This window comes from Parathielavia appendiculata, assembly GCF_033297405.1.
Source record: "Parathielavia appendiculata strain CBS 731.68 unplaced genomic scaffold N657scaffold_1, whole genome shotgun sequence".
Taxonomy (NCBI): Eukaryota; Fungi; Ascomycota; class Sordariomycetes; order Sordariales; family Chaetomiaceae; genus Parathielavia; species Parathielavia appendiculata.
Window position 1 is genome coordinate 3,308,294 of NW_026944220.1, and position 23,319 is coordinate 3,331,612.

General features: G+C 56.9%; 8 protein-coding genes across 8 annotated transcripts; 6 read left to right on the plus strand and 2 right to left on the minus strand.

Moving 5' to 3' along the window:
* Nucleotides 1-849: 849 nt before the first annotated feature.
* Nucleotides 850-3,375, plus strand: N657DRAFT_660631 (uncharacterized protein; the record flags this gene model as incomplete). The annotated part of the gene is made up of 4 exons (XM_062795056.1): nt 850-869; nt 1,295-1,361; nt 1,420-2,914; nt 2,975-3,375. 4 exons carry the CDS (start codon nt 850-852, stop codon nt 3,013-3,015), a joined length of 1,623 nt encoding a protein of 540 aa, XP_062652974.1. The 3' UTR covers nt 3,016-3,375.
* A 114-nt stretch (nt 3,376-3,489) lies between these two features.
* Nucleotides 3,490-6,147, minus strand: N657DRAFT_60885 (uncharacterized protein). The gene is made up of 2 exons (XM_062790281.1): nt 5,446-6,147; nt 3,490-5,264 (listed from the first exon to the last, which is right to left on the minus strand). Exons 1-2 carry the CDS (start codon nt 5,951-5,953, stop codon nt 3,598-3,600), a joined length of 2,175 nt encoding a protein of 724 aa, XP_062652975.1. The 5' UTR covers nt 5,954-6,147; the 3' UTR covers nt 3,490-3,597.
* A 2,040-nt stretch (nt 6,148-8,187) lies between these two features.
* N657DRAFT_652669 (uncharacterized protein) lies at nt 8,188-10,367 on the plus strand (the record flags this gene model as incomplete). Its single annotated transcript, XM_062794324.1, has 2 exons — nt 8,188-8,469; nt 8,529-10,367. The coding sequence occupies 2 exons, from the start codon at nt 8,188-8,190 to the stop codon at nt 10,365-10,367; spliced, it is 2,121 nt and encodes a 706-aa protein (XP_062652976.1).
* Nucleotides 10,368-12,205: 1,838 nt separating this feature from the next.
* On the plus strand, nt 12,206-14,693 carry N657DRAFT_639781 (uncharacterized protein). Its single transcript, XM_062791837.1, has 5 exons — nt 12,206-12,588; nt 12,659-13,261; nt 13,316-13,678; nt 13,747-14,069; nt 14,138-14,693. The coding sequence occupies exons 1-5, from the start codon at nt 12,464-12,466 to the stop codon at nt 14,197-14,199; spliced, it is 1,476 nt and encodes a 491-aa protein (XP_062652977.1). The 5' UTR covers nt 12,206-12,463; the 3' UTR covers nt 14,200-14,693.
* Nucleotides 14,694-15,069: 376 nt separating this feature from the next.
* Nucleotides 15,070-15,447, plus strand: N657DRAFT_676867 (uncharacterized protein; the record flags this gene model as incomplete). Its single annotated transcript, XM_062795931.1, has 3 exons — nt 15,070-15,208; nt 15,272-15,326; nt 15,402-15,447. The coding sequence occupies 3 exons, from the start codon at nt 15,070-15,072 to the stop codon at nt 15,445-15,447; spliced, it is 240 nt and encodes a 79-aa protein (XP_062652978.1).
* Nucleotides 15,448-15,577: 130 nt separating this feature from the next.
* Nucleotides 15,578-16,678, plus strand: N657DRAFT_676868 (Rad1-domain-containing protein; the record flags this gene model as incomplete). The annotated part of the gene is made up of 2 exons (XM_062795932.1): nt 15,578-15,746; nt 15,798-16,678. 2 exons carry the CDS (start codon nt 15,578-15,580, stop codon nt 16,676-16,678), a joined length of 1,050 nt encoding a protein of 349 aa, XP_062652979.1.
* Nucleotides 16,679-18,057: 1,379 nt separating this feature from the next.
* On the plus strand, nt 18,058-19,069 carry N657DRAFT_60989 (uncharacterized protein). Its single transcript, XM_062790306.1, has one exon. The coding sequence runs from the start codon at nt 18,255-18,257 to the stop codon at nt 18,870-18,872; it is 618 nt and encodes a 205-aa protein (XP_062652980.1). The 5' UTR covers nt 18,058-18,254; the 3' UTR covers nt 18,873-19,069.
* N657DRAFT_60990 (uncharacterized protein) lies at nt 19,070-19,875 on the minus strand. The gene has a single exon (XM_062790307.1). The coding sequence runs from the start codon at nt 19,792-19,794 to the stop codon at nt 19,267-19,269; it is 528 nt and encodes a 175-aa protein (XP_062652981.1). The 5' UTR covers nt 19,795-19,875; the 3' UTR covers nt 19,070-19,266.
* Nucleotides 19,876-23,319: the final 3,444 nt, after the last annotated feature.

Genomic DNA, 23,319 nt, shown 5'->3' on the forward strand with positions numbered 1-23,319 from the left:
TTCTGACCTACAGATATGAAAGGAGCGCGGGTTAGGGCTGTAGCCAAGAGCTCCACTCTTAGTGGGGCTAGATCAAGGGCCGGAGCTCAGGCTGAACAAGCCAGAAAAAGCAGCACCACCAACTCAGAAGCTGACTTAACAGGCTTTGGCAAACTGACCAACTCTGTTCTTTGCTTGATGGGGGGGAAGTTGAGGATGTCGCAGTGAGATTCTTGATGCGAGCGGGTATGGCCCAAGGGTTCACTCGAAATAGTGGGCTCGCGTTCGCCTGGCCCGTAGCCATTCCCAATCAGAAACAGCTCCCGCGCAGGAACGCCCTTTCACTTGACTTGTATCCGCACCCTCTCCTCAGTGGTCCAGCTGGCAATATGAACGGGCTGAGGGCTCGGACTCTATTTCGGGCCGGCTTACGAATCAACACGAGCCTCCTGCGAAGAAGCATCGCATGTCTCATGCATACTAAGCGACAACCCCCCTGGACCGTTGCACGGCGAGGCAGCTAGCGAAATCTCGATCATGTCGTGTGTTCCGTGAATGCTGTGTGCCCTCCTTGTCATCGGGACCCTGCAGGCATCCACTCCGCCCCACGAGGTCGGAAACAAGCTCCAGCATCCTGGAAGCGTGCCGCGCATTCTCTTGGCACTCAAAACCGGCGCCCCTCCCCGGTGCTTGGCTCCTCGGCCTTCCCTTCTTCTGCATCGTGTGGTAGCTACCTACACAGTAAAATCAGCGCGACAGGACTGCCAGAGTCAGGACAAGCCGTCTCTCGACGCGACAGGAGTTGAGGTATACGCCGGGCAGAGTGATGCCTGTCATGGTACAGGGTATTCCTCGCTAGTCTTCTCCGAAATGCTCGACCATGTCAATGTGTGAGTTCCCGCCCGCCATGCATCTTGGCCGAGCCAAGCTTTGCGCCAAGGCCGCCGCCCCTTGAACTGATCTTCATCAGGACCCAGCCGCTGACGTCTCACAGCCCTCGATGAGATTCGCAATGTCATGTACGCCACTCTTTCTAAACCATCCTCCCCATGCTCCTGGATGCACCATCGCCGCTCAGGTCTGCCGCTGCCAGCATACCGATCTCTTGTCGTCATGCTTCCGGTTGGTGTTGCCCGAGACGGATTCACCCCAGTTCAGAGTTCTGCGCTTGTCCAACTTCCAGCTTGGCAATGGAACAGTCATTGGAACTTGGCAACCTAAGACCTCGGGATTTGTCCACGCCGACGAGACAAAACACAAACTCTGGGACTTGCTGATAAGGTCTTCACTGACAAAATGGCAGTCTTTTATTCAGTAACCCATCATGGAACGGAGCTGGGACAGTTTCGAGCACCACCATCACAAACATTAGCGCCCTTTCGGTATGGCATAAACCGGCCATCTGCCAAGCGTTGCCTTCCCCAACTAATTCGGAAGCAGAGCGGGATGGCCTACTCGGCTCGGTTCACGGGAGACACCACCGTGCTGTCGACTCGATACGCCGGCACTGCGAACGGCGTGATTGCCGGTCTGCTCTACGTTCCCGACCTGCCGTCTGACGACTCGTGCATTTATGAGACGGCACACCACGTGCCTCTGTCCGCCGTTCACCAGGCCAACCTCCCGCCCATGAATTATCACTTGATCGCCATTGCCCCATGGGTTAACGGCCGTTGCGCTAATGCCTACTTGACTTCTGCTCTCACCGCTCCTGTCCGCGCTTTTCTCTTCTACCTGCCGGGCGCTGACGCTGGCCCACCGCCACCCGCCGACTCCCCTGATTGGTACATCCAAGACCGCGCCGACTGGATGACAGAAACTGGCTATCCTGTCTATGCTGTATCAAGCATGGCGGGCCAAGTCATGATGCAGCACTTGAGTCTGTACTCGGGAAACATGAGCGAGGTGCCGTTTGGCCATAACATCACTGAGCGCTTCCTGAGCGGTCCCAATGATTACCTCCGAATCTGGACTGAACTGGACATAACCACGCACACAGCCGCCTTCGATACCTGGGTCTACGCTCTCATTATTGTCGGTCTTCTTCTCACCGTCATCACTACGACTTCGCTGCTTATGCACTTTGCCCGGGCACGAGCACGTGCGAGTCTGCGACGCCGCGTTATGGCAGGAGACGTTAACCTAGAGGCTATGGGAATCAAGCGCCTCACCGTCCCAATGGAGCATATTCAAAGGTTCCCTTTATTTACTTACAATTACGAGCCAGAAGCCAGCAGTCCACCACTTTCTCCACGGTCGGCCAAGACTGCATGGACTCGCACCAGGACACACTGTTTGGGTCAAACCTTGCGTATCACGGCGCCCATGTCTTCCACAGTCTCTGAGCACGGGTTGACTAGCCCCCTCGCCCGGTCAAGAACGGCCACTGACTACCAGCCCAACTGCGAAATCTGCCTGGAGCTCTTCGAAAACCGGGCGACGGTCATCCGCGAGCTCCCATGCCGCCATATCTTCCATCCCGAGTGCATCGACGAGTTCCTGCTCCAAATCAGCTCTCTCTGCCCCATCTGCAAAACCAGCATGCTTCCCGAGGGGTACTGTCCCAAGATCACAAACGCCCTGGTGCGTCGGGAGCGCGCCATCCGGCGGTTACGGAGCCGTGTAGAAGATTTCCACAGTGTTGACGAGGGGACCTGCTCTGGCAAACCCCAGGGTTGGTGGAAAACGACTAAAAGTAGGATATTCGGTGCGCATAGTAGCGATCCCTTGTCATCGACGTCGACCGAGCTCCAAGAGGCCCAGCCGAGGCCGTCGGGAAATCGCCCGCCACAGCCAGTTCGGCTGCAACTTCTAAGATCCAGTTATCAGGATGGCGCCGGTCGCCAGGGTGGTGCGCCCACAGCGCTGGCGAGGGAGCGCATGCGGGAGTTGGCCGGGTTTCAGCCGGACTACGGGGAGGCTGGAATGACCATTTGTAAGCTGTCCTTGAAATGAATTGTTACAGTGAGTGGCTCTGAAGCTGACAGCTACGAAGGGAAACGGATACGCAGCCAGATCTTCCCAGGCTTTAACTGAGGAGCCCAGGCTTTCACTGAGGAGCGCAATCTGCATTTTCTTTTGGCTATAATTGAAGTCTTTATTCGAAACCAGATGGCAATGCAAGATACCCTCTCCTTGCTGTTCCTCAGCTGTGCTGATCGTTGAGCTGCGGTACCCTACGGGAACACATCCTCCCGGACCCCAACTCGCATGCGAGAACGAGGTTCAGATTATTATTGGGGCAGCCCTCAGAGGTAGGCAATGATGGCAAGGCAGAAAACGCGCCACCATCTTCCCTTTTCGCGGGAACATGACGGCAAACACCAGCTTTAACTCCCATCAGAAGGCTAGCCATGATGGTCTGCTCAGTACGCCGAAAAACACCACCGTACCCACTACCCATCCCAGTATACAATCGAAAACATAATCGTTATCCTCTCAAAGACCAACCAGAGCACCGAGCGCCAAGGAATTCCCTGCTAGTCAGGTGGTGAAAAACCCGCAGCATCCCAACCCAGTCCCAGCCAAACCAAAGCATAAATCCCTAATCATAAATACAGCAAAGAATGGGATATAATAGCACAAGAGAAGCGGAACACCATTGTGCTAACGCTCCCATCACTCCTCTTCAACTTCCTCATCCCACGCCTCCCTCTCCCTCTTCAACAACTCGGCCATCTCTCCAGGCCTAAAGATGCTACTATCCGTATCACTCGCCCTCGGCACCTTGGCCAACCCCTCGTCGTCAAACACGGTCCCAATACTCTCAATCCACCTCCGTCTCCGCTCCATCAACGTCCTGGTAAGATCCCCTATTCCAGGCCTCGCCATACCCACGCCCCCCGCCGCGCCCCCGGCAGCAGTCGCGCTAGCCGCCGCAGCCGCCGACTGCCCGGGCCTCGCCTTCTTCGGCTTCTTGCCCATCGTCCGCGTGCGCTTGAGATACGCCGCCTGGACCTGCGAGTCGAGGTCTTCTAGAATGGTCTGGTATTCCTGGAACGCCATGCGCTCCTTGACGAGCTCGGTCAGGCGGGCCTTGCGCGCGCCGTTGAGCAGCGCCTGCTCGCGCAGGCGGGATTGGAGCAGGCGCAGGCGCGCGGCGACCTCGTCGTCGTAGTGGCCGTCGTATTCGGCCGTTGTCGCCGGGTCGATGGCTTGGCCTGCGAGAGGGGCGGTGGTGTTGGACGGGTTGTTGGTGGGGTTAGTGGTGGTGGAGGAGCCGGCGAGGGAGGGGTCTTGTGGGAGGGGTGCGAGGAAGCCGATGTGGCGGAGCTCTTGCTTGATGCGCTCGTCGACTTGGGCGTAGTCGAGTTTGGGGTGGGTGGCTTTTTTCCAGGCTTCGGTATTGGACTCGGGCATGAAGGTTGCCGGAGGGAGGGACTGCGGTTGGGGCGGTTGGTCGGGGTTGGGCGCTTGGGATATAATGCCGTTGCTACCATTGGCTTGACTGGCTGGCGGGGGGTTGTCGCCGAAACTGAAGTCAAAGGTCGCGATACCGTTCATGCTGTCGCCATCGCCGCCGACGCCGTTAGCGCCGCCCTGCTTGTCTTCGGCCGAGGGCGCGCGATGCTCGGGGCGCATAGCCTGGAGGAGGCGCGACAGGAGCGGGCCAACGGAGAGCTTGTCTGTCTCGGCCACCTCGTCATCCAGCATCTCAATGGTGCCACGGGCCTGGTTCGGTGGCAGTCTGTCTCGGCCGCCGGGGGGTGAGGAATCAATGGCCATGGCACCGTCCTCCTCGGCCCATATCTCGGTATAGTGCTTCTTGCCGCGTTTGGGCATCATGAAGGGCGTCACACGGTCGCCCCGCTCCCTGAGAAATGCGAGGTCTTCCTCGGTGAATGGGCGAAAATAGGGCTCGATGTAGGCGCTGAAGGTGCTAAAGTTAATCTGATTACTAGGCTTGGCATTGCTAAAGTCCTTATCTGGGGGGTCGCCGGCGATGAGGTGGGACAGGTCGCTCTTGGGATAAGACGCGACAGAATATATCTCTTTAATTTCCTCCTCAGTCATGCCTGGTTTCACAGGTCGGATTTCGTAGACGGTCGGGTCGGGGAAGGTAGATGGGTCATCGCCAAATGTGTTGGCTTGCGGGCGGGCTGGGGGCGGCGGGCGGCCATCGTCGGAGCTCGAGTCGTCATCGTTGGCTTCCGTCTTGGTCTTGTCGTCCACGTCCATATTACTCGGCGTGCGCGGCGCCGGCGGCGAGAGTGAAGAGCTGGCCGAGTCGTCTCGAGAGAGTTTTCTCGCTTTTCCGGTCGATTCGCGATGAGGGGACGAGCGCTCTGGTTTGCGAATGTCAGTGATGGGTTGCGGCGTCGTCACCGCACCGGGTGCAGAAATGGGTATGCAATGAATGTGCTTGGGCAAGGTCCTCCAGCCCATAAAGCAGAACAGAAAACAAAATGACCATGGCTTCCAAGACCAGGTCTGCTCTGCTGTAGGCATGAGGGCGAAATGACTGACCTATTGTTCCGCCGGGTGGTGCCAAAGCATCCGTCCCCTTGCGCTTCTTCTTATTTGATTTCCTCTCTCGCTCGCCGTCGTTGGCCTCGCGCTGTCTCCGCTCTTCTTCCCTGCCCCGCTCCAAGGCCAGCTCGTCAATCCGCTGCCTGCGGGTCTGAGCGAGCAGCCTCATTCCGCGATCGCAGTAAGTGCCTCTTTTTTCTATGACATCGCCGAGGCGCTGCAGTCTGGTGAGAATCCCGTCGAGGCTTTTGGAGTCTGGAATCAGCGCGGCCGAGGCGAGGGGATCGACCATGTCCTCGAAGGTCAGATTGCGGAAGACGTCGAAGCGCAAGTCGATGGTCTCGGTCTCGACGGTTTCGAAAGGTGGGAGGTTCGCGGATGGGGGCGCGGGGCCGGGGGTGGTGTTGCGGCTCCGCTGCTGCTGCTGTTGCTGTTGCTGCTGCTGGCGAATTGCGCTGGCGCCTCCCTTCTTCCCTGTCCCCTTCTGGCTCGATGACGGAGCCATCCTGGACAGCCGTGGATCGCCTCGGGATTACACACCGTGAGAATCAGCAAATGCACCAAGATGTCTTCTCCAGTTGCATGCGGCAGCTGGTGCGTCTGGCGCGTCCTGTTGGTTTGGCTGTCAGTCGCGCGACTTTGTCGTTGCCAGCACAAAGCATGCACGTCACATCCAATGATGGGCTCGGCCACGAAACGCCATATCCTGGTTTGTCTCGGTGCCCGGCCGAGCCGGGCTTACTGCGGCAGTTGTGACCTGACATGGGTCACAAAGGCCTCGGGATTTGCCGGCGAGCATAGCTTTGATTGATGAGTCAGCAGGCTGGCTTCTCGGCCCGCTTTTTCTTCATTCCGTTTCTTATCCAAGTCGATAACTGAAGCCACGGGACCACTCAACAGCCTGGAAAGCCGCGGGGGAGTCGGAGACGGATTTGCCTGACATTCCCCATACCTTGAGCCCAGACCTCAACACACAGCATGGGCGAATGGCGACCGGCCCGCAGTCGACACGGTTCTCCAGTCGCGCCGCTCATCGCAAATTCATCAACAAACGTCCATTGAACCTTTGGCATCCACACAAGAGGTATGCATTCTGCCTTTAAGACCTCCGGGATCATGTTCGGCAGCACACAGACGAGAAGGTGATGAGGAACGGAAAGTTTTAATCCCTTGTGGCAATCCGCAGCAGTTGCTCTGCCGCAGCTCTTCTGCGAGAACCAACTTGAAAGATGCGGTGCCGGCGATTCGAGCTGCAGTTCGTCAGGGGCGAGCGACCCTATGATGCCGTTGCGGCTTTCCCGTGCGCCCAATCAATTCCCCGATTGGTTTCACCGCGAGGACCCTAGTGCCTTACCCCCACCAAAAGCTTGAGGTCGATCGAGGTGGTAGTCCGTATTGTACCAACCCTCGACAACACAGCAGCCGCAACAAGTGCCAACCACACCCGCATCTCACAGCGATGGACACGGCCTGGTATGCTACCTGTAGTGTATCCTACTGAGGTATCAATCGTCAGAAGCGGCCCGACAGAGATCGCGTTTCACAGCAGATGGTCCTGCGTGGTTCTTGTCCGCTTCTTCTACTCCGTCAACCACGACACCGCCGAGGACCCGGAAGACATCTCCAAGCTCCGGCTATCCCATTTCAGCCCAGCATCTACTGTAACACAGTAGAAATCTACATGTCACCCCCGGAGGGGTTGCTCCCACAGCATCTTGATACATACCCCCTCCAACACTGCGTCTATCCCGCTGTGGACACACGGCTCGCTGTCAACCTCCCATGCGTGATACACCATGCCATGTGCAGGACTGATTGGCCCGTAACACCTCCACTGCACAATTACCCCGGGTATTGTGGGGTCACGGCTCGCGGTCCACGCTTTGCCAGCGACCGCTGCTTCGACGCGTGAAGGGTCCATGAGAGCATACCATTGCCGATCAGGCAACGCTCACAGGACAGCCGCTATGTGGTGAGTCGGGCTGCTGCTCCTCCTCTTCCGGCTGCCGGACAGCTACCAAGCTGCGCACGAGGTAGGTATATAAACCAATCTGTTGCTCCCCCTCAGCTCACCTTTCTCTCCTCTTGCTCCCTGTATTGGCCGGCTCTTCACCTCGTGCCTTTGTTTCGCATACCCTACAACCCTCTCAGCAGCATGAGAGAATATCATGGCTTCTCTTGGTGGTAACATTTCGCCCCCTGAGAGCATCATCAGCCCCCAAATCTTTGTTGCTGGTCTTGCCGGCGTGGTATTCTTTACCATCGGCTTTTACCAGCTCTCAAGCAAGCCCCAGCAGGATGGCACCGTCGACGATGAGCCGAGCTTCATCAAGTCGGTCTTGCTCTTCTGTTACTCTTGCTTCCTGAAGCCGCACTCGCCTGCCGCCAAAGGCAACCAGCAGAGTGCCCTAGAATCGTTTTACGCTAGCCAGGCCAGCGCTGTACGTTTTTTCAACACTCGGCAGCTCTGTCCTTTCGCCCTCGGAAGGAAGAGACACGATTGCTGATACTGCGAACAGTACGATGTGACTAGGAAAACACTTCTCAAAGGCCGCGAGGATATGCTCGCCCTCGTTGCGGCGCAGCTGCGCTCCAAGGCCGAGAAGCAAGATGGCAACGCTGGGGGGAAGCGCATCTGGGTTGACGTGGGCCTCCTCCATTTCCCTGTCGCGCTCGCGGTTACAGCAAGCCTAACGAGACCCACAGGTTGGCGGCGGCACAGGCTGGAACATCGAGGCCATGTCCCAGTTCCTCAACGTGCCCGAGTTCTTCTCCACCGTCTACCTAGTCGACTTCTCGCCTTCGCTCTGCGAGGTGGCCCGGAAGCGGTTCGCCCGACTTGGCTGGTCCAATGTGAGGGTGATCTGCGAGGACGCCAAGAAATTCCGCCTGGAGGACTATGAGAATGGCCACTCTGGGGGCCGGAGCACTCCTACGCGTTCTGCCTCGAGCTACTTCGAGCCCCGACCCGATCACGGAGGGGCGGACCTGGTCACCATGTCGTACAGTCTGTCGATGATTGTGGGTAGACCCAAGGGGAGAGGAAGGGAGTGTTGGAGCATACACTAACCGCTCAACAGCCTGACTATCACTCGGCGATCGACTCTCTCCAATCGCTCCTCTCGCCTCACGGCGTCATGGGTGTCGTCGATTTCTACGTCCAGTCCAAGGTGGACGTGAGCTTCCGAAACTACACCGGCGGCTTGGTCGGCCGCCATGTGAACTTCCTCGGACGTACGTTTTGGCGCTCATGGTTTGATCTCGACCGGGTCTCACTTGAGCCTGGCCGTCGAGACTACCTGGAGTATCGTATGGGGACCATCCTGACTGCCAATCTGCGCAATACCGCACTTGGCGCGATCCCCTACTACATCTGGCTTGGCTGCCACAAGAAGCCGTTCTCCTCATCAAGCCTGCCTCACGAGATCATTGAGCGCATCGATGCCCTCGCAACCGAGTCTCCTTATCTCCTTCCAGCGAATGGGGCCAGATCGAAGGATGCCCTGACTCGCGCGGTTGAGAGGACGGCGCCGGAGATCCGATCCAAGGCTTTTGATGCGGCTGTAGGCAACCTGTCGGCCAACCTGCCTCTCCCGGCCTTCTTCTACCAGAATCACCATTGGCGGATCTACTACGATGACCAGCTCGAGAAGCACACCCAGTTCAATGACGAGTACATCTACGCCTTCACGTGGGAGGACTCGCGGGTCGACGCAGACCTGCTGAAGCTCGGTCCGGACGATGTTGTGCTGGCCATCACCAGCGCCGGCGACAACATCCTCTCGTATGCCATGCAGAGCCCAGCCCGAATCCATGCCATCGACCTCAATCCGAGCCAGAACCACCTCCTGGAGCTCAAAGTGGCCGCGTTTACCGCGCAGCTGCCGTACGAGGACTTTTGGAGAATCTTTGGCGAGGGCAAGCATCCGGACTTCCGGTCACTGCTCCTGTCCAAACTTTCTCCTCACCTGTCTAGCCGTGCCTTCCAGTACTGGCTCGACAACGTGACCATCTTCACCAACCCCAACGGCCGAGGCCTCTACGACACGGGCGGTAGCAAGCACGCCATCCGCGTCTTCCGCTGGATCTCGCGCATCTTTGCCTGCCGCAGGGCAGTCACAGAGCTCCTGGAGTCCAAGGCTCTCGACGAGCAGCGCCGGATCTGGCACACCAAGATCCGCCCCGCTCTGCTGAGCCCGCTCGTCAGCAACATCGTGGTCAGCTCCGAGGCGTTCCTGTGGGCGGCGCTCGGCGTGCCCAAGAACCAGCTCGCCATGATCGAGGCGGACCACGCCACCAGCAAAGCCGTCACGGGCCCCTCGCCGACCGCCAAGCCCACCCGCGCTCACGCCATTTGGCACTACATGGTCAACACGCTTGACCCGGTCATCGAGACGACCCACATCGCCACCGATAACCCTTACTACCTCGTCTGCCTGACGGGTGCCTTCTCGCCGCAGTGCCACCCGGACTACCTCTCGCGCGAGGCGCACGCGCGCCTCAGCCGGCCGGGCGCGCTCGATGGCCTGCGCATCCACACGGACGAGATCGACGAGGTCATTGCGCGCATCTCGCCCGGCACGCTGACCGTCGCCATCGTCATGGACAGCATGGACTGGTTCGACCGCGGGGGCACCGCGGCGCCGCGCCAGATCAGCAAGCTCAACCGCGCGCTGAGGATGGGTGGCCGCGTGCTGCTGCGCAGCTCCGCCCGCGAGCCCTGGTATATCCGCGAGTTTGAGGCGCACGGGTTCGTCGGCAAGCAGGTTGGCGATCGCGAGCCGGGCCGGTGCATTGATCGGGTCAATATGTATGCGAGCTGTTGGGTGTGTACCAAGGTGGAGAATCTGCCGCCGCCGACGCCCGGGTTGGAGGTCGAGGTTGGGCACCAAGGGATTGGCGAGGATTTGAGGCTGTGAGGGTGAGGGTCGGGTTGATTCACTGTCCGCCAACGGTGGTTTGTGAGGGTGGTGCGGGAGACTGGAAGGGTCATGGATATGTTTGAGGCAATAACGACATCCAGAATGATATATCGTTTTCTGAGCTTCAATGTGTGGTTACTGAATCTTGGTCGTGTCAGATTCTGTTGCTGTTCGAATCGCCGGCAGAATTGGGATCGGGGCTGGACGGCGGCCGAGTAACCTGGAAGCATGGCTGGCGCTTCCATGCCAGACAACGCATCCATGGAATCGAGCGGACACGCAGATGAAAATGACGCGTTTGCACATCATAGCCACCTGTCTTCGACCCAGCCCGTTCGAGAGGGAAAGTGGGAAGGAGGTTATGGATCGGTCAGTTGGGGTGGTTTTAGGTTTTAGGGGAGAGATTGGTGAATGATATGTAGACATGTGTATTGGGCTTGCTAGTCTAAGCCACCGGCCGCTTCAAGTTCCGGCAGAGAAACTCAAGCCGGCGGGTTTGAAAGCCTCTCCCGAGTGTGCACACAAGCCACCTGCAACTCGATCGGCGGGATCGTGCATGATCGCGCGTCGTGCCTGGGTCGGGACTCGAGGGGGTTGGAGGTTGTGGATGGCGGTGTTTGTGGATTGAGTGGGGGGTAACTGTGGTCTGGTCTCTCCGAGGCAACCCAAGGTGTCGAGATGCCAAGGCCTATGTGTGTGACACTGGGAACACTGACGTCGCAGGATCGGTGCGAAAAGAGGCGGTTGTGGCTTGGATTTGCTGCAGGGGCCTGTTGCAGCGGCCAGAGTTGATTCCCAAAGCTCACTGCCTGTGGCCCAGCATGTGGCCCAGGCTCTTGGGATTTGCTCAGCAATGGTGGGGCGACCGGGACCGCCCGATCGTCATCGGACTATAAGGAACGAGACGTTGCGGGATCTAACAGCGGGACCAGAAAAAACGGCGATTCCTTTTCCGTAGGATATAGGTGCAAATAAAAAGTAATTATTTGCTGAATATCTTCTCATAAGCTAATGCTTTCGATATAGGGAGGGTTCGGCTTGTCCCTCTTGCGGGCATTACGGTCCGTTCACTTTCCATCGCTGTTACGGTTGGTACCGTACCGTCGTTAGCCTTGGGGAGGGTCAGGGGTTCAGGCGCGATTGCCCCATTACATCGACGTGGTCCCTGCTCTAAGCCCCGCCAAACTCCGTTAAGCGCGACCTACCGCTTTCCAGGACAAGGCATTGCCTGTTTTTTTCCGTCGAGGGCCACGTCCATAAGCCCAACGATGGAGAGGATGGAGCTGGAAGTTCGAGGAAGGTTTTGAACAGCGGCCAAAGGTGCTTCTAAATATGCGCTGAAAGCTTTGAGAATTGACACAGTAATTACGGAGTATGGCAGTCTCGAGCCTGAGGTGCGCTGCCAGGGACTGGGGACGACTACCTGAATATTTGTGAGAAGTCTTGACTCGATCCCTTGAGCTCATTTTCTATCTGGCAGCTGGACATATCCTACCTTGGCTTCAAGCTAGAGAAATTGACTCGTGCACTTCAATGGGTCGATCGGCTGCCCTGGCCGATCGACAGACGCTGGTAGACGCGATGATCCACATTGAGTTCCCGGAATTGGCAGCATCGCAGTGAGGTGGCTGTGCGCCAAAACAGATCAGGCCAACCATTGGCTGTATAGCCGACAATGGTCTCAGAGCCAAGAGCATCACCTGCACGACACTGGACCTGGCCTGGGCTCCCGTCCGGATGCGAAATTCCCGTGAGGCCTGCTCGGTTGGTCGACTCGAATGGTGCTGTGCCCCTCTTGAAACATTGCCGCAGTAACCTCCCCTGCAGCCGCAGACCGTAACCCCTGCAAATTGTAGACATAGCTACGTATGGATGCATATTCCATCACAATAGCACTCATTCGGGGTTCCCTCACTTGATTCCCAGTCCACGTCCTTCCTTTAAAAACATGTCGGATGCTCACTGCTTCTACTGGCCATCATGGTCCACAAGCACACGGCCATTGAACGTTATAATTGCGCCGTTGGTTGACTGGCGACCACATCAACGGCCGGCCAATACCTCCTACAGCACCAACATAACACACCATCAACATGTCTGTCGCCTCCTCATCCCCACCCACCTCCCCAACGGCAACGAAGCCACAGCATAGCTGTCTCGAGTGCAAGAGACTCAAGCGAGCCTGTGATAAGAAACTCCCTTGCGGTAAATGCGCCAGGTAAAGTCCCCCTTCGTTCCCCGCCGCCTGTTTTCTGCACAGTAACTGACCGTCTCCTCGTGCTCCACAGAGCAAATCGGATTTGCGAGTACAAGGACCCGTCCGATGATGGCGCTTTCAGCCCAATCTCGTCAGCAAAGGACATCGACACATACGCCTATGGCACTCTCATGGAGATCCACCACAACAAGTCCAAAGTAATGGATGCTGTCTCACTGTACTTTGACGGCATCAACACCTGGTTCACCATCATCGAGAGGGTTAGCTTCGAGGCGCAACTTGAGAGCACCTGGGACGATCTGTCGGCCGAAACGAGCATCATGGTGCTGTGCATGGCCCTCGTCGCCCTCCCATCGAATCAGAAGCAGGGCAGGGGCATGGCAGATGCCACCTACACCTCCATCAAATCCGTTTTGAGCGCCGTCCAGAGCGAACTTCCTATTCCCATGTCGGTCCCACTGCTGCAGGCCGAGCTCCTCGTCGCCCTGTACGAATTCTCCCACTCGATGCCCCAGCAGGCCTATCTGTCCCTCGGACGCTGCTTCCAAATGACTAGGGCGCTTGGTTGGCACGATAGCGCCTTTTGGTCGTCCGTCGAACACGGTGAGCCAACCATGCTGAGACAGCTGAAGCTCAAGTCCATCCTGTGGTGGGCGATTGTCTATATCGACTGGTAAGCACGCTCTTCTCAGCAGGCCGGCAGCCAAGGGCTAACTGCGTATCGCAGCCTCCTGAACATCGCATACCAACACCAATCGTACCCGATGCACACGACAGACCTGGCTCCATTCTCCGTGATACCCCGTCCGGAGGCCTTTGATCAACACTTTCTCACCAGCGTCCCATTCCAGTTCGGAGTCCAGAACCAGGCGCTCCAGGATCCCAACAGCGACGTGATTGAGGGTATCGTCTTCCCCGAGGCCACCTCGGCTTGGTATCTCAGCCTTGTCTTGCAGCAGCTCTCAAACCCTACGCAGGCGGGCATCGATTCCAAGGCGCTCTCGGACAAAATCTGGCAGCACGCACGGCTCACGGCGTCTGCAAGGTGGAGGGCCGGCGATCGGAACGCAGCCGTCGGCACGGACTTGATGTAAGATTCAACCCGGTGCGCCCGGCTTCAAGAAAACAAAGGTTTGGCTAATGTGACTCTCCTTGCAGCGCGCTGCTGAAGCTCAACCAGCCCGCCCTTTTCGGCGGCATCGGCTCCATACCATGCGTCGACCCGACTCACGACGAAGCCGCCCGAGGGATAATCCGGACCGTCATCGACGTGATCCACGACAAGGCGGGCAGCCTCGCCAAGTCCCAAGATCGACTGAAGAGGGGCGCCATCGGCCCGTCCTGGGCATTCGCCATGTGCTACGCCTCGCTGTTGCTCATCCACCATGGCGACGGCGCTCTCCAGGACTCCGGCTGGCTCGACAAGGTCCGCCACCTGAAGAGCACACTCGACAAGGTGGCAAATAGGTGGAAGATCGCAGGTGAGAGTCTCTCCCAGTGTAGTTGTGCAGAAAATGTTTTCGGATGGGTTGCTGATGGTTGAGCCTAGAACTTTACTGCGATTCCGTCAAAATCGCCCTCGACAACCGTCATACCCCGTATATCGGGTGAACTATAATATAGTCAACCAGTGAGAACCACAGTAGTGGACCAGGCTTCCTTTCTTCTTCTTTTCCTTCGTCTCTTCCTTTTCCTTGCCTCACACTCTCTCTTGGATACGGCATTTGGCGGATTCGAATCGTTGTTCGGCGTTCTGAACTTGGTGGATCGAGATACCCTTCCAGCTCTGTTTTAACAACTTTCATGATGGATGGATGAACTGCGATGGTGGATGCCAGTCTGGTTTGATGGACCGCGTAGGAGCAGCTTGGGCCGCGCAGCCGTGTTATGGGCTTGGGGAAAGTGCTCACTTGACGGTAATTTGCCGCTTGACTGGATTTCCTGCAGTAGCAGTCAAACAGACTATAAGCCTTCTCTAAGTCGCTGTTGCTTGTGCTGCTTGTAACGAAGACAATTGACACAACCAACATTGGCCAGGTCAGCCATCCGGCCAGATTACTTTCAGCGGGAAAAGTATTAGCGGCGCATATTCAAAGAGGCGGGTGGTCATAGACATGATTTCAAAAGTTCCACCAGCAACTGAAGCTCATCAGCTGCACCATGACCCTGTCTGAGAATGTCAAATGGAGAACACGTAGGAGGAGGAGACGTTCATGTACGAAGGTTGTAAGGTACCGTATTCGTCGGGGGTGTTTGAAATCCCCGATTCGACCCGCCGCTGACCGAGCAAGGCCGGGTTCCCTTGTCTGCGCCAAGCTTCAATTGACAAAGCCTGGGCAGCAACCGATTGAATCGAAAGCTGTCCAATCCGTTGTTGCCCAAGACAACTCACCTTTGCGAACCACCAACACCAACTCGCGTCGTCCTCTCGGTCTGAGGTGCTTTCCAACTGCTGCCACGGGACATTCTTAACCCCAGCACATGGATTCATCACTGCATGAGGTCTGGCAGGCCGCAGCTGGCTCGCCCTTTGTTCCCACTGTCGGAAAGAGCAGTCAATTCCTCGTTGCCTTCATCCTGCTGCTTCTCGGTTTCTCGCTGGGCGGTGCATTTGCTCTGAGTAAGTCCTGTGCATCTCTGTCGACTTTTGTTCCAGCTGCAAATCTAACCATCGTTCGTGTAGACAGGTCGGTTGTGAATCTGCCCGTCCTTGCGGTCCCGGCAGCTCTGGCTCTTGCGTATGTCCACTGCCCGTCCACTGCCCCTCCACCAGCCATGATCCCATCTTCGAGCGGGGCTGACAGACATGGCAGGTTTGGCGTGGTCTACATGTTTTGTGCGGTTGGAGTCTACGTCTAAGATACCCAAAAAGTCTCGCCGAGCCTGTACCATACATAGAAATTCTTGAAACGAAGTCGATTTGCGCACAAGCAGAAACCGTGCTGAGTCTTCTCGCGTTCCGCAAACCCAGCTCTCTCTTCACTTCGCCATGGAAACACAGGGTTCCGCTCCCGCTCCCCCTCTCTTCCGGGCGGTAGCCAGCTCTACGAGACCGCTGTACCAGCTCCTCAAGGCCATCAATTTCACAAACAAGGTGCACGTCGATATTACAGAGAATGGCCTCAGGTTTGCCGCCGACCATGCCCGGGTGATGCAGGGTGAGTTTGTTTCCCACGCTCGACGAAGTTCTGGATGCTGACTTTGTTCAGGGGTCGCACACTGGAGCAAGAGCCTCTTCACCACTTACACCAGCAATCTCCCCGCAGAGCCTACCCAAGCCGCATCCTCGGCCGAGGACGCCGAAGACGACGACGAGCCCGGACCCCCAACGTTCCAAATATCCCTCCCTGCCCTCCTCGAAACCCTGCAAATCTTCGGCGCCGCCGACGCCGCCGCCCGCCAGGCCAAAGCCGACGTCGACCCCTACCGCAGCAATCTACGCAACTACCGCTCCGACGCCTTCTCCAACCAGACCCTCGGCATGTCGGGCACCTGCTCGCTGTCGTACGCGCAGGAAGGCGAGCCCTTCAGCATCGTCCTCGACGAGGCCGGCGTCAGCACGACGTGCAATCTGACGACGTACGTGCCCGAGGCGCCCGACGACATACCCTTCGACATCGAGGACCTCTCCTTCAAGATCATCACGTCGGCCCGCTGGCTGCTGGACGCGCTGACGGAGCTGGCGCCCACGCAGCCTGAGAAGCTGACGCTCGCCGCGTGCAGGAGGGAGCCGTACCTGCGCCTGACCAGCTCGGGCGGCCCGCTGGGCTCGAGCAGCGTCGACTTTGCCAAGGGCCGGGACCTGCTCGAGACGTTTGCCGTGCAGGCGCGGTGGGTGCAGACGTTCAAGTTTGACATGATCAAGTCGGCCTGCGAGGCCATGCGCATTGCCAGCAAGGTCAGCCTTCGCGGGGACGGACAGGGCGTGCTGAGTATGCAGTTCATGGTTGAGGTGGAGGGGTCCGGACCGAGCTTTTTGGACTTTCGGTTTGTGCCGTATGCCGTGTGTGATGATGATGAAGGGGAGAAAGAAGGGGGTGACGAGGCGGGGGAGGAGGAGGGGCAGGATGGAGGGGAGATGGAGTTGTAGGTGTTGTTGGGACGAGGCTCATTGCCGTCATCTTGATTGGCGATCTGGCGGTACGACTGGGTGTTGCTCTGAGATTAATCAAGGCCGTGTTTACAGGATTGACAGAGATCTGCAGCCAACTTCTTGTGCCCATCTTGCTGGTCTCGTGGTTGCTGATTGTTAAAGGGGACCCCCTTGGGGGCTTTCTTGGTGACCGTTCTGCCGTCCCAGCGTTGCGTGTCATGTGTTTTGGCATGGTATCGAACTGCGTTCCTGGGGCGTTGCCCATCAGCACCAGCTAGTGCTTTTTAATAGAAGGCCCTTGGTCTCGAATCTCAACAATCACAGCCAATAATAGCCTAATGGTTAATGGCCGTGGTCACCCGCCCGGTGCTTTGGAATCCGGATGTGCGTACTGCTAGGGTCACCAGTGAGCCAGTCCCGGGGCAACAAGAATGACGACAAGCGCCACCTCCATTGATCGCCGCGAAGTAAACCATCCGGAGGCCTTTCGTAGCCGGCTACTTGTCTTCGACCTGCGAACAGGGTTAGCCGGCCAGCTTTTCGCTTCTTTTGCCGTCGCCTTTTCTTTTCCGCTCTCACTAAAGGAGTCGTTCTGGGGAAGTTTAAGCTGGTCACAATTTAGACTTCATTTGAACTTGAGGTTGAGCTAGGATGGCCAGTTTGTGCTCTTCTCTACCTGCGTTATTCGGTTGAGAGAAAATGGTCCAAAGCGGCCTTTGCCTTCAGTTGTCACTCCACATATCTCACCATGACGCTTCAGTAATTCTAGTGAGAGAGAGTCACTACGCAGATATATGCGGACAGAGAGATCTGTGCCCACCTAGCCTCCTGTCTCCCTCCGCTCGGGAAGCTCGGTAAACCCCTCCGATCCCAACATGGAGGTTGCTCGCTACCGTCGCCATGTCACTGGTCGCCAGTGAGCAAAGCGTACAGGCGGGCCTATGGCTGAGGAAGCATCACCGAAGGGATGGACAACAAGAAGTGGGAGGGAGGGCGTGTGAGGCGTGGGGAAGGAAACTATGGGCTGCCGGTCTCGGTGTCTCGGTCCTTGCCATCCGTTCCTATCCGTTAACCTTCATGGTCCCAGAGAGCCCGCAACAGACACAGGTCTTGCTTCTTGTCACCGAGTGCGTCTCGTGAAAGCTAACTCGACGAGGAGCTTGGCGAGGACTCCCGACCGCTATCCATCCACACACACCCTCTCTAGCGATGTATCATCTGCCGGTAGTACAGCGCAAGGCTGCCCAGATCCGGCTCTCCTGACTCCCGGTGCAAACCTTGTTTGTGCCCCATCACGCATTATGCATCCTAGACTCAAGCCGCGCTTCCTTTTTCGGATCTGACTACCGAGCGGTGGGGTGCCATGACGATCTAGTATTGTGGAAGGGAGTGGTGAAGAACTAGTGGTTGGTTTGCAGAGAACGCCGAGAAACAGGTCACCGTCCGGCGCCATGTGCTAGATGGCACGACGCTAGGGATGGGAGATGGAGGTGGGTAACTGGTGTTGTTGACGTACGAACGTCGGGGAACTTTGTTTGGCTAAGAAGGACACTACCAGCCAGTCATCTTCGGCATGTTATTAACTTCTTTCGCTCTCTGTATTCTCTTCTTTTCTTGTTGTTGCCTTGCTCTCAAACGAATATCCCTTGCCTTCTTCTTCCTCCTCTCCTTCAAAACACAGACAAATGTCGTCGCCAATAGAAAGCGTCGCAGAACAAGACCATCGAGAACAAGCCCGGGAGCAAAGAAACCTGGGCCATCCAACCCAATTCGTCCCTCTTTAGCTTCCCACGGGACGCTACAGATTGACTGGTTCGTTGGAGGACTTCCTCCGTTTCCTTCAGCCGGCTCGCGCCCAACTGTGGCGTCAAGCTCACCCCGCCACTGGCTGCATTCAGGTGCATGTCGGTCACCCGGGTGCAAGCTCATGCGGATGACCACGCACGCAGCGCAGCGGAGCTCCGAACTTGCAGCCTATCCTGTTTCATGTTTCCTACTCCATTCGGTTCCCTGCTGCACCTCAATCCACTGCGTTGAGAGCCTTGCGGCGGAGGAAAGCAGGAAAAGACGAGTCTGGAGCCCCCCCAAAAAAATGGGAGGGCAGGGCTGGCGAAAAAGAGGGATGGGGAAATCTGTCTCAAATTTCGCGCTCTTCGGCGCAGGCGAGGAGGCTCTGCCGCATTCCCGGTAGTTTGGGACTGCAGTGTCATGTCGCGTTTGCAGCTGGAGGTGGGTTCTGGAACTCCGCATGCAGCTCTGAGTAGGCCTCCGTTCGGTGCTGCCCTACCAATCGCAGTTGATGGATGTGGAGAGCTAGCTAATGGCGTCTTCGTCCGCAGAGGTGCAGATGTCCTTGAAATCAGCGCATGATATACGCTGGAACTTGTGCCCTTTCTGCCATACTTATATCAGCGGTGCGCAGGAATGTTGCCTTCCTCCCGCGTTCATCGGAATGGACCTTCTCGATATATACGTGAGATTCCTTGGGAAGTCGCTTGAATCCCCCGTAACCTTGAGCACTTCCTCCCCAATAACTTTGTTTGGTTTCTGCCAACATCCTGTGACTTGGGTGCGACCATCCCCAGTCACCCGTTCTCGCCCAGACAACCCGCACAATGACGCGCGACGACTACCGCGATGTTGGGCAAAGGGAAGGGGATGTGCGTGAAGCACATAGGACTTGCTTGCCACTCGGCGTGATCAAGTCCACATTCGAATCCCTGTATCGATGCTGGCGCCCCGAGCTCGATGAGCAGACTTCCGACCCATTCAAGAAGAAATATGCCCACACGCCAACGCACGCAGCGTCGTCCTTCCTCAAGACAACCACGACAAGGGACATGCGGAAGGCGAACGAGATTCTTTGACTTTCCGTCACAGTCACCGCCGTCGTCGTCGTGGACATCATCGGTCAACGCCGGCAGCGGCCGCTGAGACGCATCCCGGCGGAGTTGGGCCAAAGCACCAGAGAGTGGGGGACCCGAAAACCGAGCCCGGAAGAACATATGCGCACTTGGAGGACCGACAGATAGGGCTGTGTTCACTATAACAATCAGCCGGGCACGGCATGGCGATGTCCGCGGATCCAGCTGGGTTCGGAGAATTGGATGCATGGAGGTTGGATGAGGAACACTCGCGGCGGTGTCACGTCGAACTGGCGGATCCCCGGGTCCGGCCAAGAGGTCGGAGTCGATGGCGGGCTACCCGGTTCTATACATAGCAGCAGCAAATCAGCCTTACACCGACCAAGCAGCAGGGCAACGTTGGAGCATAGTTAAGAGAGCGGGAGGCGGGTAAGGGCTTTTCTGTCACCCTGGGTTTCGGCTCTCCGATGAGATGCTGCAGCGGGTAGTAGGCCAAGAGTTTCCGGCTTGGTTTTGGTCGGGAAACAATCAACGGCCAATGGGGCTGAGACCCAGAGCGATGGGATTATCTGTGATAGGGAGACGGGTCGCAGAATGGATCCAACGGCAGATGGAGAGTTCCTGGCCTTCTGGCTGGACAATTGACATGAGTGATCTGTGGCGAAGCCCAGGTACCGAATTCTGAAACAGCAACGCCATTGGCGCGGCATCAAGGGATGTCATCGGGAACTTGGTGGCCATGCTTTGCGGTCAGAGTCTCTGGGGTGGCCGGATCGGTGTTCAACGTTGTCGGCACGTGTCTCTCGAACTTCGATGGTGACGGCGCTGGCTTCTTGATCCAAATAGCGGCGTGTAATCCTTCTCACCACTCGATGTAACGAAAGTACACGGAGTCCTGGATCCTTCGAGTGGTGGACCGCATTTCAAGGTTGGTCAGACAAAATCAGGTTTGACCAGGGCCGAAAGGGTGGGTGGGTGCGAAGGCATCGAGGTTGTACTGAGCTCCGTAGGCTTCGACAGTTCCGAGTAAGCAAAATATGTGTTCTCCTATAAGACGCCACGTGCAATGGTCGCTGGTCGAATTAGGCGGTGGGCCTTTGAATCCTATCGCAACGCCATGCCGATGCTCCTGCCGGCGGAACTGGAGAGAGCCGTAGGACGGCGGCTGCCATGTGCAACAGCGAGCGCGCAAGTCAGGAACGGGACGCTTGGTTGCGCGGCTAGGTTGGTCTCGACGCTGTTCCTGATCAGGCAAGTGCTGATCAAGACGATTCAATGAATGCTGCGTGATTGTGGCGAAGCTTGCGCTTGTGCGCTCGATGCCCGCGGAGACTGGAACTCTGGTTGGCTGGGGCGCTTGCGTTGCATGCACTATCGCGGCAGTTGCAGTCGAGATGGTGTGCTGCACAATGAAAGGAGGAGATGGGCAATGGTCGATTTGATGATAGCACTGTAAACCTGTTGCCTGGAGAACCTGAGAGATGGCAGCTGGTTCCCGTCCACGTCAATCTCGATTACCCTTGAGGCGGTCGCATCGGAGTGGTAATGTACTCGGATCGCTGATGGGGCGGTTAACTACTGGGGAACCTGTCCTTCCATTTGTTCGGCGTTTTGTTAGGGTACAGAGTACCTATTCGGAGACCATCCCGTCAATGTCGGCGGTAAGGTCGGCTCCCGTTTTCCCGTCTTCTCGGAACCTAGTGGGTAATCACCCGCCCGCAGGGGGCTAAAATAGCGTCGTTCGGTGGGAACCCACCCAAAAATCCAAGCGACGGGAGTTTTCCCTTCAAAGTTGGTTGTTGTAAGGCCGATCCACGTGTGTGTGGGCAAGACCGAGATGGTTCAGCTTCTTGACTCCCAGTACAGGTAATACTGTAAAGAAACGCTCCTGCCAGAGCTCGAAATCACATCACCGTTGTGGTCCAGTGACTCCCAGTTTGAAAGCTCCCCACCAGTCAGTATGTCCGGCAAGTGAGGCTTGATAAGGCATGCGGAGCTAGCGCATTGGACTCAACGACAGACTTCCAGGTTCTCTGCGAATTCGTTAATGTTTGCTCGAGGCGGTGTCTTGAGCGCTCGTTTGTTTGGTAATTGGTTGCCTGAGGCCTTGCCATCAACATCGGAGGCATCGAATTGGGTTTGTGCCCGGTTTCCACGGATCGTGCACAGTGCGGCTGGCCTGTTGGCGAGGAACCGAGTGCTAGTGCTCGTCTCAGTCGATCGGATTCCGGAACAGCAAGCTAAGCCAGTGCGCACTTCAAAGCTGCACACTGTTTGCTTGATGCGGGGCAATTTCTTGCAAAGAACTGCCATGCCGCTCTCATCCGAATACCTTAGCCAATCCTCGAATTGGCAGCCCTGCCAGGCCAGGAAACCCATCAGCCCCCAGATCAACGGTCCATGGTCTCTTCGATATCCGTAACCATGAATATCTCTCGGACATTCATCAGTCGGCAATCCTAGGTGTTTTCAATTGAACTCAACCACCGATGGACCTCGCCATGCAGGACAATTCCCTCAAAACCAGCTACGGTAGACCTGCAAGCCGAGTTTCTACCACAGTTATGACTCAACCTGGTTTGTTTGTTAGCGCGGAACTTAGGTAGTTCATGTGTAGGGTTACACCTCATCTTCTTTCACTTTGACTCACTCGTATTTTTCCTTTGCTTCCTTCCTCTTCCTCTTCCTCTTTGTCTTTGTCCGTCTCTTTCTCTCTTCTCTTCTCTTACTTACTTTTCTGTCTTTACTTTCCATTATTCATTTTTTCCATGTTTTCTTACATCCCTTGATTCATCCGTGTCTTGAGGTAGTGCCCCGCCATGTGCCACGCTAACGAACGAACCAGGGTTGGATTGTAATGTTCGTGATTCAGCTGCCTGCCTCGCAGGTTAGTAGGGGAGCTGTGCCCTCGCCATGCCAGGTGAAGCAGCATTCCGGGGCTCGAAGCCGCGTAGGAAGGACCCCAATTCAATGACCAACAGAGCCAACACCCGACGCACCCTGAGAAGAAGGTGCCACGGCTCAGTCAGCCCTGGTCAATGAGTAGGTTGCCGGCTTGAGGCTCGTCCCAAAGTTGTCAACTTGTCTGCACGCGGCCAACTACACCAACATTACACGGAGCACCTCATTCTCGTCCGGCGACGGCCGGGGTGCTCCTCTCTAAGTGCACTGGAGAGGAGTATGGGACGACTATATGGGTGGCTTGTCCCTCGGAACCTGTTAATCTGTTGCCTGTGAGCTGAAGAGGGCTCCGATCGAGCACCAGACCCGCGATGGCACGACATCGGAGCCAGCCAGGTTGCAGGATGCTGTGCGATCTCAGCGGGATCTTGGTGGCACTGCAGGCTCGGAAGAATCCCAGGATCAGTGTACAAGGACCTTCTCCATTAGGTTTCGCGTCGATCTGCTTGCGAAAAGCCCTCCCGGCCGCTGGGCGTTGTCTATCTTACTGCAACGGACACGACAGCATAGCTCACCAGGTTGCTCGTCGCCGCGGACAACAGCCAGCTTCCTCGTCGTATCATGGCGCAGCTTGGCACGCCTATTCTTCCATACGTTTACTTACGGACGGCCAGGGCCAACCACGGCTCGCAAACAGTTAGGCTCAATTGCTTTAATGTTTGCAAAAATACGAATCTAGGATGTGAGGGGTCACTCTCACCAGCACCTCACCCGCTCCTCGGCACCGTCATGGGTGTGCCCGCCCCCGGTCCTCTTGGCAAGACCAGGGCCTGGTCTTACATTTCTTTGCAGGTTTGGTTATGGTCAACGCCA